General features: G+C 45.5%; 1 protein-coding gene across 1 annotated transcript in view; it reads left to right on the top strand.

Moving 5' to 3' along the window:
* The window catches only part of SRMS (src-related kinase lacking C-terminal regulatory tyrosine and N-terminal myristylation sites), a 70,958-nt gene that overhangs the window by 34,072 nt on the left and 23,804 nt on the right, over positions 1-13,082 (top strand). The window contains exon 3 of the mRNA XM_069751112.1: positions 12,265-12,431. Coding sequence (XP_069607213.1) covers positions 12,265-12,431 — 167 coding nt within the window. The remainder of the gene's footprint in view (positions 1-12,264; positions 12,432-13,082) is intronic.

The raw sequence follows: 13,082 nt of genomic DNA on the forward strand, positions 1-13,082 counted from the left end.
ATAAGAGTTGTGAGAGAGATAATCGTACCTTCGCATTTCCTCGATATGAGGCAGACAGGACCAATGCTGCTCAGCGTCCAGAGAGATGATGCACTCCAGGGATTGTGTAATCCAGACTTGTTTATTTTGTTGATCTGGACATACAGCGTATAACTGGTAATACAGAACTTCTCCAGAAATGCAGGGTAGACAGGGTACAGTAAGATGTAGCACCAAGTGTGTCTGCAAGTGTGAGCAGCATGAGAGAGTGGTCGAAAGACTGATGCCTTCCTAAGCCCAGTTCAAAAGCACGTCCTCTCACAACAGAAAGTAAACTGGAAATGGCTGCCAGAGGAAGAGAAGATTTGACCCCTGAACCGGATGTAAGACATGCCGACAAGAAATACATGAAAAACAAGCTGCCATACAGAAAAAGGCCATTGGGTGGCAGCAGAGTAAAATATAACAACATACATGGAAACTGAGGAATATACATGGAACAGCACACCGAGCGTAATATGATGGCTAAAACAGTTTTTTTGCAATAGCGGAAATGGAGCAATATAAAACAATATTGGATTGCCCAAACTGAATTAACCTTTTTTTGCATGGCAAAACACGTAGGGGATGGAATGGAAAACAAACTTTTAATATTGAAGCTTGGTAGTAGACTGCTGAAGGAAAAAAAATATTGAGATGTCTAGGCAACCTAAAGTAAAACTGTGAATTTAATATTGTACAGTTTTACTTGATGGATTATTCAAAGAAGCATAGAAGATTGATTACATAAATGCTGCATGGTCCAAAAAACCTCCCCTTATGGTTATACAGTATTTACGAGCGGTATTAACACAAATTAGCAGTTTTGCTAAGTGTGTTTTGACCATGCTGCTTTAAAAGCAAAACAAGTGAAATAAATTTATTTCACCTGGAAAAAAAAAAGGAAAAAGAAAATATCATAAATTGCACAATGGTAGTATTTGCACCGCATGCTTCTGTGATCGCATGGTCAAAACTAGTCTCAAGAAAATGTACTCAATGCTATGCCCTTTTCATTTATAGGTACCGTATATAGTCCTACCAGAGGCGTAGCTAAGGTTTCATCTTTTTTTTTTTTTTTGGGGGGGGGGAGGGGTTGAAACACCTGAGTGGGCCCCTATCCAGCTAACCCTGATTACAGCTATGGTTGCGCACTCTAATTGAGAATATAGTGGAACCTCAGAATATGACTGCGCTGTTATTGAAAATAAATCTATATACAAAAATGAACATTGATTTTACCGCCATATTGTGACGATATGCAACTTTGATGGTCGCAATACTCTGAGTGCCCCTATAACAATACAGTAATGCCCACTTAACATTAGTAGTGCCCACTTAACATTTAATAATGTCCCCCAAGTTCCCTCATGTACTGCTCCATTATACACAGTATGGTGAGCTCAAAGCTTCCATATACACAGTATAAGGCCCCCACAGCTCCCCTATACACAGTATGGTGAGCTCAAAGCTTCCCTATAGACAGTATAAGGCCCCCACAACTCCCCTATACACAGTATGGTGAGCTCAAAGCTTCCATATACACAGTATAAGGCCCCACAGCTCCGCTATACACAGTATGATGAATCTATAACTCCCCGATACACCGTATGATGTTTCAACTGCTCCCCTATAATGCTGACAGAGCTCCACTATAGAAAGTATAATACCCCCCAGAGCTCCCCTATATACAGTGTAATGGGCCAACAGCTCCCATATGCACAATATGCCTTCACAGTTCCCTATACACAGTATGGTGGATCCACAGCTCCCTTATACATAGTATGATGGGCCTGCAGCTTCCGTTAAACAGTATGATGTCCCTCACAGTTCCCCTGTACACAGTATGATGTCCCTCACAGTTCCCCTGTACACAGTATGATGGACCACAGCTTCCTTATACACAATATGATGAGCCCGCAGCTCCCTTATACACAGTATGATTGGCCCACAGCTCCATTATACACAGTATGATGAGCCCGCAGCTCCCTTATACACAGTATGATGGGCCCGCAGCTCCCTTATACACAGTATGATGGGCCCGCAGCTCCCTTATACACAGTATGATGGGCCCGCAGCTCCCTTATACACAGTATGATGGGCCCGCAGCTCCCTTATACACAGTATGATGGGCCCGCAGCTCCCTTATACACAGTATGATGGGCCCGCAGCTCCCTTATACACAGTATGATTGGCCCGCAGCTCCCTTATACACAGTATGATGGGCCCGCAGCGCCCTTATACACAGTATGATGGGCCCGCAGCTCCCTGTCATGATTTGGCAGTCTGCAGTCACATAAAGTGACTGCAGACATTTATTCCAAGCCTTTTTCAACTTTATAGTAATAAATTGCTTATTATTAAAGCACCGCTCTAGCAGGGTTTTTTTTCCACCGCTGGAGTGGTGTTATAAGCACAAGTCCCCGTCCCCGGTCATTTACTCATCCTCCGGCGTATTCACTATTTTGTGGCACTGCTGCAGCCCCACAGCCCAAACCTGTGAACGCAGTTTCTGACTGGCCAGAAGTTAGAAGCTATGTCAGATGCGCTCAATGTAAGACTATGAGGCTATGTGCAGATTCGTGTGTGGATTTTTCCGCACCGTTTTTGCAAAATCCACAGGTAAAATGTGCTGGGTTTTACATGCGGATTTACCACGGATTTCCTGCGTTTTTTTGTGAGGATTTCTCCTGCGTTTTTACACCTGCGGATTCCTATACAAGAGCAGGTGTAAAACGCTGCTGAATCCGCACAAAGAATTGACATGCTGCGGAAAATACAACGCAGCGTTTCCGCGTGGTATTTTCCGTACCATGTGCACTGCGGATTTCTTTTTCTATAGGTTTACATGGTACTGTACACTGCATGGAAAACTGCTGCGAATCCGCAGCGGCCAATCCACTGCGGATCCGCAGCCAAATCCGCAATGTGTGCACATAGCCTGAGATTGAGAAAGAGGCCAGAACGAGGCTCCCATAGACTCACATTGATTAGTGACCTCTGCGCTGCTCCATGAAACACTGGAGCCGCGGACAGGTCACAAACTGCAGGTGATGGAGCCGAACAGAGACAAAAACAGATGAATATGCCAGAAGGTATCAGACTGGGGGCAGGGGACGTGGATTTTCAGCACCGCTCCAGCAGTGCAATAAAAAAAAATGCTGGAGTGGTGCTGCAAATGTGATGCAGCTCTTGGTTACTGTATGGGGGCTTTGTATACTAATTCTCATAAAATACCCAGGTGGTACGTATCAAAAGCCCCCCCATCTCCAGCCTCCCCAGACCGCAAATATTACATGATGGAGTACATATAATATCATAACAAAACATTATAATATTCAGCCTCCAGTGACCTGTCCCCCCTCCCCCACTTCAGCCCCAATACCCCATCAACTCACATCCACCCCATCAGTGCCCTGTCCCACCTCACCCACCTTCAGCCCCCACAGCACCCCCATGGTCTCACATTTTCCCACCAGTGCCCTGTCTCCCCTCCCCCACTTCAGTACCCAATACCACCATGGTCTCACATCCACCCCCTCAGTACCCTGTCCCCCCTCACCCTCTTTCAGCGCCCACAATACCCCAATGGTGTCATATTCACCTCACAGTGACATATCTGAATTTAACCCCTTCATGACCCAGCCTATTTTGACCTTAAAGACCTTGCCGTTTTTTGCAATTCTGACCAGGGTCCCTTTATGAGGTAATAACTCAGGAACGCTTCAACGGATCCTAGCGGTTCTGAGATTGTTTTTTCGTGACATATTGGGCTTCATGCTAGTGGTAAATTTAGGTCAATAAATTCTGCGTTTATTTGTGATAAAAACGGAAATTTGGCGAAAATTTTGAAAATTTCGCAATTTTCACATTTTGAATTTTTATTCTGTTAAACCAGAGAGATATGTGACACAATATAGTTAATAAATAACATTTCCCACATGTATACTTTACATCAGCACAATTTTGGAAACAAAATTTTTTTTTGCTAGGAAGTTATAAGGGTTAAAATTTGACCAGCGATTTCTCATTTTTACAACGAAATTTACAAAACCATTTTTTTTAGGGACCACCTCACATTTGAAGTCAGTTTGAGGGGTCTATATGGCTGAAAATACCCAAAAGTGACACCATTCTAAAAACTGCGCCCCTCAAGGTACTCAAAACCACATTCAAGAAGTTTATTAACCCTTCAGGTGCTTCACAGCAGCAGAAGCAACATGGAAGGAAAAAATGAACATTTAACTTTTTAGTCACAAAAATTATCTTTTAGCAACAATTTTTTTATTTTCCCAATGGTAAAAGGAGAAACTGAACCACGAAAGTCGTTGTCCAATTTGTCCTGAGTACGCTGATCCCTCATATGTGGGGGTAAACCACTGTTTGGGCGCACGGCAGGGCTTGGAAGGGAAGGAGCGCCATTTGACTTTTTGAATGAAATATTGGCTCCACTCTTTAGCGGACACCATGTCACGTTTGGAGAGCCCCCGTGTGCCTAAACATTGGAACTCCCCCACAAGTGACCCCATTTTGGAAACTAGACGCCCCAAGGAACTTATCTAGATGCATAGTGAGCACTTTGAACCCCCAGGTGCTTCACAGAAGTTTATAACGCAGAGCCATGAAAATAAAAAATAATTTTTCTTTCTCAAAAATGATGTTTTAGCCTGGAATTTCCTATTTTGCCAAGGGTAATAGGAGAAATTGGATCCCAAATGTTGTTGTCCAGTTTGTCCTGAGTACGCTGATACCCCATATGTGGGGGTAAACCACTGTTTGGGCGCACGGCAGGGCTCGGAAGGTAAGGCACGCCATTTGGCTTTTTAAATGGAAAATTAGCTCCAACATTGGAGATCCCCCAGAAATGACCCCATTTTGGAAACTAGACCCCCAAAGGAACTAATCTAGATGTGTGGTGAGCACTTTGAACCCCCAAGTGCTTCACAGAAGTTTATAACGCAGAGCCATGAAAATAAAAAAAAAAAATTATTTTCTCAAAAATGATCTTTTAGCCTGCAATTTTTTTTATTTTCCCAAGGGCAACAGGAGAAATTTGACCCCAAAAGTTGTTGTCCAGTTTCTCCTGAGTACGCTGATATGTGGGGGTAAACCACTGTTTGGGCACATGCCGGGGCTCGGAAGTGAAGTAGTGACGTTTTGAAATGCAGACTTTGATGGAATGCTCTGTGGGCGTCACGTTGCGTTTGCAGAGCCCCTGATGTAGCTTAACAGTAGAAACCCCCCACAAGTGACCCCATTTTGGAAACTAGACCCTGAAAGGAACTTATCTAGATGTGTGGTGAGCACTTTGAACCCCCAAGTGCTTCACAGAAGTTTAGAATGCAGAGCCGTGAAAATAATAAATACGTTTTCTTTCCTCAAAAATAATTATTTAGCCCAGAATTTTTTAATTTTCCCAAGGGTAACAGGAGAAATTGGACCCCAAAAGTTGTTGTCCAGTTTCTCCTGAGTACGCTGATACCCCATGTGTGGGGGTAAACCACTGTTTGGGCACACGTCGGGGCTCAGAAGGGAAGTAGTGACTTTTGAAATGCAGACTTTGATGGAATGGTCTGCGGGCGTCACGTTGCGTTTGCAGAGCCCCTGGTGTGCCTAAACAGTAGAAACCCCCCACAAGTGACCTAATTTTAGAAACTAGACCCCCCAAGGAACTTATCTAGATATATGGTGAGCACTTTGAACCCCCAAGTGCTTCACAGACGTTTACAACGCAGAGCCGTGAAAATAAAAAATAATTTTTCTTTCCTCAAAAATTATGTTTTAGCAAGCATTTTTTTATTTTCACAAGGGTAACAGGAGAAATTGGACCCCAGTAATTGTTGCGCAGTTTATCCTGAGTATGCTGGTACCCCATATGTGGGGGTAGACCACTGTTTGGGCACACGTCGGGGCTCGGAATTGAGGGAGCACCATTTGACTTTTTGAATACGAGATTGGCTGGAATCAATGGTGGCGCCATGTTGCGTTTGGAGACCCCTGATGTGCCTAAACAGTGGTAACCCCTCAATTCTACCTCCAACACTAACCCCAACACACCCCTAACTCTAATCCCAACTGTAGCCATAACCCTAATCACACCCCTAACCACAACCCTAATTCCAACCCTAACCGTAAGGCTATGTGCCCACGTTGCGGATTCGTGTGAGATTTTTCAGCATCATTTTTGAAAAATCTGCGGGTAAAAGGCACTGCGTTTTACCTGCGGATTTTCCGCGGATTTCCAGTGTTTTTTGTGCGGATTTCACCTGCGGATTCCTATTGAGGAATAGGTGTAAAACGCTGCGGAATCCGCACAAACAATTGACATGCTGCGGAGAATACAACGCAGCGTTTCCGCGCGGTATTTTCCGCACCATGGGCACAGCGGATTTGGTTTTCCATAGGTTTACATGGTACTGTAAACCTGATGGAACACTGCTGCGAATCCGCAGCGGCCAATCCGCTGCGGATCCGCAGCCAAATCCGCACCGTGTGCACATAGCCTAATTCTAAAGGTATGTGCACACGCTGCGGAAAACGCTGCGGATCCGCAGCAGTTTCCCATGAGTTTACAGTTCAATGTAAACCTATGGGAAACAAAAATCGCTGTACACATGCTGCGGAAAAACTGCACGGAAACGCAGCGGTTTACATTCCGCAGCATGTCACTTCTTTGTGCGGATTCCGCAGCGGTTTTACAACTGCTCAAATAGAAAATCACAGTTGTAAAACCGCAGTGAAATGCGCAGAAAAAACGCGGTAAATCCGCCATAAATCCGCAGCGGTTTAGCACTGCGGATTTATCAAATCCGCAGCGGAAAAATCCGCAGAGGACCAGAATACTTGTGCACATACCGAAACCCTAGCCGTAACCCTAGCCCTAGCCCCAACCCTAGCCCTAACCCTACCCCTAACCCTAGCCCTAACCCTAGCCCTAACCCTAGCCTTAACCCTAACCCTAGCCCTAATCCTACCCCTTACCCTACCCTAGCCCTAATCCTACCCCTAACCCTACCCCTAACCCCAACCCTAGCCCTAACCCTAACCCTAGCCCTAACCCTAGCCCTAACCCTACCCCTAATCCTACCCCTAACCCTAACCCTAACCCTACCCTTAACCCTAGCCCTAACCCTACCCCTAACCCTACCCCTAACCCTACCCCTATTCTAACATTAGTGGGGAAAAAAAATTCTTTATTTTTTTATTGTCCCTACCTATGGGGGTGACAAAGGGGGGGGGTCATTTATTATTTTTTTTATTTTGATCACTGAGAGATTATATCTTAGTGATCAAAATGCACTTTGGAACGAATCTGCCGGCCGGCAGATTCGGCGGGCGCACTGCGCATGCGCCCGCCATTTTGGAAGATGGCGGCGCCCAGGGAGAAGACGGACGGACCCCGGCAGGATCGGTAAGTATGATGGGGTGGGGGGGAGCACGGGGGGGTGGATCGGAGCATGGGGGGGTGGATCGGAGCGCGGGAGGGGTGGAACGGAGCACGGGAGGGGTGGAACGGAGCACGGGGGGGGTGGAACGGAGCACGGGGGGTGGATCGGAGTGCAGGGGGGGTGATTGGAGCACGGGGAGGGTGATTGGAGCAACAGGGGAGCGGACAAGAGCACGGGGGGAGCGGAGCACAGGACGGAGGGGAGCCGGAGCAGTGTACCGGACAGATCGGAGGGCTGGGGGGCGATCGGTGGGGTGGGGTGGGGGCACATTAGTGTTTCCAGCCATGGCCGATGATATTGCAGCATCGGCCATGGCTGGATTGTAATATTTCACCAGTTATAATAGGTGAAATATTACAAATCGCTCTGATTGGCAGTTTCACTTTCAACAGCCAATCAGAGCGATCGTAGCCACGGGGGGGGGGGGGGGGGTGAAGGCACCCCCCCTGGGCTAAACTACCACTCCCCCTGTCCCTGCAGATCGGGTGAAATGGGAGTTAACCCTTTCACCCGATCTGCAGGGGCGCAATCTTTCCATGACGCCACATAGGCGTCATGGGTCGGATTGGCACAGACTTTCATGACGCCTACGTGGCGTCATGGGTCGGGAAGGGGTTAATAAACCTAAAATGTTCCACCCTCACTTACTGATATAAAGTTTGCAGGCAGGACCAGGAAGTGTCTAGGTGAAATGAATGATGTGGGCACTAGGACCCAGCGTGCCTGAGCCAATCCCAGCGTGCACAGAGTAAAGGGGAAAAGCTTCATGATCAGGTCAGATGGGTGAAACCATTCACTGCAGGAGGGAGACTGCAGCCAGCCACTGTGCTACACTGTGCTAGCAGCCTGCAGAGTCTCCGTCAGATGGGAGCAGACATTATACTGCTCTGCTCCTATGCTGTGTTCTGCCTCGTCACAGAAGTGGCCCTTGCTTCCGGAGGGCCCCGTCATGTGACAGGGCCCGGGGCGATGGCCCCCTCTGCCCCTCTAGTAGCTATGCTACTGAGGCTACCATAGTTCCTCCTGATTGGCTGTGCTATACCATGTGATCTGGTAGCTACCAGACATTATGAGGAAATCCAAACAAAGTTATTTGATCAATTCTCTGGCTGATGTCATCTGCAGCTGTGCACAAAATGGCAATGACCAATCATTGTGATTCAACAAATTCCTTAAAAAATTGATATGAATTCGATTCACTCATCTCTAGTTAATAGTATTATCCCGAGAGGTTTAGGATGATGATGGGATTCCCATGTAATATTCTTACTGGTATAAGGGGATGATAGCTCCATTTCTCTAATGCAGTGCAGGAAGTTGTACAAAATTGCCTTTGCCTGCACTGCCACTAGGGGGAGATCACTGCATTGAACTCAATGGGACCTGCATAGTGAATTCCCCCTAGTGGCAGCTGCAAGCAAAAAGAATAGTTCAATATTAAAGGTGTTGTTAAGTCTGCAGTCACTCTATGTCACTGCAGACTTGTGAATCCGCAGATCGTGCGCACTGGGAGTGGTGGGCGGTTCACTCAAAGTATATGATTTGCATACATTTGGTCATGTACCGACTAGACGTGTACGGTCTCACTCATTGGAAATGCACCTCAATTCAAGGGCATTCAGCTAGGCCAGACATATCTACTGAGAACGCGGCGGGAAGTATGGAAATTGCATACTTGCAGTCACATGACCGCCCGCTCCCTGCATCGGGCTCAGTGCATGCGATGAAGCGACTTGCCTCTTTTGGCTCACAGAGGATTGCCTACAATGTCACCAACCAGGTTTTCAACCTTGCAACAAGAGCTTAAGAAAAGAGCCTGAAGGGGTTATCTATCAACTCTCGCTTCCGCATTGGAAGGCAAAAGGCGCTGCCGGGGATGTGTGCTGGCCACTTGCCAGGTATTGTGCCCTGTCACGTGCACAAAAAACCTGACAAATCATCCGGTACATGCCACCTCCTAATGCAGAAATGAGAGGCGCAGGATAACCCACTTAAATGGGTATTCTCACCTCCAAGATCCTATCCCAATACGTAGTAGGTATAATAATAATAATAATAATAATAATAATAATAATAATAATAATATGACCAAATACCTCCAATTAGAAAAGTAGTATAGTTTTTTGGATTCGTTATGTCTCTTTCCTCATGTGCAGGCATTGCAGGACCTTAGGTATCCATGGTTACGACGACTAGCAACTAGCTGTCACTATATCAGTGGATGTAAACATGGATACCTAAGGTCCCGCAATGCCTGCACATGAGGAAAATGGTATAGCGAATAAAAAAAATATATATAATAGATTTCTAAGAGGAGGTATTTGCTATTATTATTATTAATAATAATAATCTACTATATAATTGTCTAAGGGTCACTTCCGTCTTTCTGTCTGTCTGTCACAGATATTCATTGGTCGCGGCCTCTATCTGTCATGGAATCCAAGTCGCTGATTGGTCGTAGCAAAACGCCCACGGTCCGGCGGGAATATGGCCGCTCTTCCCTCCCCGCAGTCAGTGCCCGCTCCATACTCCCCTCCAGTCATCCAGTCAGCCCTCACACAGGGTTAATGCCAGCGTTACCGGAGCGCGGTGTAACACACTCCGGTTACGCAGCTATTAACCCTGTGTGACCAACTTTTTACTATTGAAGCTGTGTAGGTAGCATCAATACTAAAACGATCTAATGTTAAAAATAATAATAATAATAAAAAAAAGGTTATTCTCAACCTCCGACGTCGCGTCCTGTTCTCGGCAGTGCAAGCGGCAGGTTCCGGTGCTAAGGATGCTATGCAAGAAGGACCTGCCATGACGTCACGTTCATATGACCGCGACATCATCACAGGTCCTGCACTCATACCAAACCTGGGACCGGAAGCTGCCGCGTGCACCGCACACAGGCGACAGCACTACAAGGGGCCTTCGGAGGGTGATTATATGTTTATTTTTTAACCTGTTACATACGTGGCTGGGCAATATACTACGTGACTGGGCAGTATACTACATGTCTGGGCTGTATACTTCATGGCTCTGTGCTGTATACTACGTCGCTGTGCAATATACTACGGAGCTGGCCAATATACTATGTGTCTCTGCTGTATACTACGTGGCTCTGTGCTGTATACTACGTGACTGGGCAATATACTACGTCACTGGGCAATATACTACGTGACTGGGCAATATACTACGTCGCTGGGCAATATACTACGTGACTGGGCAATATACTACGTGGCTGGGCAATATACTACGTAGCTAGGCAATATACTACGTAGCTGGGCAATATACTACGTGGCTGGGCAATATATTACGTGGCTGGGCAATATACTACGTGGCTGGGCAATATACTACATCACTGGGCAATATACTACGTGACTGGGCAATATACTACGTGGCTGGGCAATATACTACGTGGCTGGGCAATATACTACGTAGCTGGGCAATATACTACGTGGCTGGGCAATATACTACGTGGCTGGGCAATATACTACGTGGCTGGGCAATATACTACATGGCTGGGCAATATACTACGTGACTGGGCAATATACTACGTGGGCTGTGCAATATACAACATGGACATGCATATTCTAGAATACCCGATGCGTTAGAATCGGGCCACCATCTAATATATATATATATATATATATATATATATATATATATATAATTGTCTAAGGGTCACTTCCGTCTGTTTATCTGTTTGTCTGTAACTAACTTCCGTAACAGAAATCCCGCGTCGCTGATTGGTCACGCCCGGCCGGGCGTGACCAATCAGCGACAGGCTTAGTCTGGCCGCGAATTGGCCCCTCCCTACTCTCCTCCAGTCAGTGCCAGTGTGTCGCCCCATTCCAGACCAACTTTTCACTATTGATGCTGCCTATGCAGCATCAATAGTAAAAAGATACAATGTTAAAAATAATTTTAAAAAATTAAAAATTGTGATATTCTCACCTTCCGCCGTCCACCGATGCTGCCGCCAGCTTCCGTTCCCAGTGATGCATTGCGAAATTACCCAGATAACTTAGTGGTTCGAGACCGCTAAGTCATCTGGGTAATTTCGCAATGCATCACTGGGGAAGAAAGCTGGCGGCAGCATCGCGCGCATCCGGACAGCTTCGGTGGATGCCGGAGGGTGAGTATATAACTATTTTTTATTTTAATTTTTTTTTTAACAGGGATATGGTGCCCACACTGCTATATACTGCGTGGGCTGTGTTATATACTGCCTGGCTGCTATATACTACATGGGCTGTGCTATATACTACATTGGCTGTGCAATATATTATGTGGGCTGTGCTATATATTACGTGGCTGTGTTATATACAATGTGGCAGTCTGTTACGTGGGCTGTGCTATATACTATGTGGCTGCTATATACTATGTGGCTACTACTGTATATACTACGTGGCTGTGCTATATACTACGTGGCTGTCGGCGTTATATGCTATGTGGCTGTGTTACATACTATGTGGCCGTGCTATATACTACGTGGCTGTGCTAAGCGCGACGTACATACATTCATATTCTATAATACCCGATGCGTTAGAATCGGGCCACCATCTAGTAATAATAATAAACCTATTACATAGGATCTTGGAGAAGGGAATACCCCTTTAAGTTTGGGGAAAAAAAAAAAAAAAAAAAAAAAAAATCACAATGCCGGCTTATCTTACACTAAAATGTTTTTTTTTATTCTAAGAAAAATACAACACGAACGCCCTCAAGTTAAAATTTTTGGAGTGTTATTTTTTGAGTGTTTTAGATGAAGCCGGTTCCTAACGACATTCTTCTTGTTTGTTCTCAGTTCGCAATGAGAATAAGGTCACTCATTTCCGCATCAACATGGACTCCAATGGAGAATTTTACCTGCAGAACGGCAGGAGCTTCAAGACCATCCAGGAACTAATCGTCTTCCATAGAACAAACTGGAAGCTTCTGAAAAGTCCCCTGCTGCAGCCCTGTGTGGCGGAGGTAACACATATAATGCTCTGTATATATATTGTATGTGTACAGTACAGACCAAAAGTTTGGACACACCTCACTTAAAGATTTTTCTGTATTTTCATGACACTGAAAATTGTAAATTCACACTTGAAGGCATCAAAACTATGAATTAACACATGTGGAATTATATACTTAACAAAAAAGTGTAAAACAACTGAAATTAGGTCTTATATTCTAGGTTCTTCAAAGTAGCCACCTTTTACTTTGTTGACTGCTTTGCACACTCTTGGCATTCTCTTGATGAGCTTCAAGATGTAGTCACCGGGAATGGCTTTCACTTCACAGGTGTGCCCTGTCAGGTTTAATAAGTGGGATTTCTTGCCTTATAAATGGGGTTGAGACCATCAGTTGTGTTGAGCAGAAGTCTGGTTGATACACAGCTGATAGTCCCACTGAATAGACTGTTAGAATGTGTATTATGGCAAGAAAAAAGCAGCTAAGTAAAGAAAAACGAGTGGCCATCATTACTTTAAGAAATGAAGGTCAGTCAGTCCGAAAAATTGTGAAAACTTTGAAAGTGTCCCCAAGTGCAGTGGCAAAAACCATCAAGCGCTACAAAGAACTGGCTCACATGAGGACCGCCCCAGGAAAGGAAGACCAAGAGTCACCTCTGCTTCT

This window comes from Ranitomeya imitator, chromosome 2 (assembly GCF_032444005.1).
Source record: "Ranitomeya imitator isolate aRanImi1 chromosome 2, aRanImi1.pri, whole genome shotgun sequence".
In the NCBI taxonomy this organism is placed as follows: Eukaryota; Metazoa; Chordata; class Amphibia; order Anura; family Dendrobatidae; genus Ranitomeya; species Ranitomeya imitator.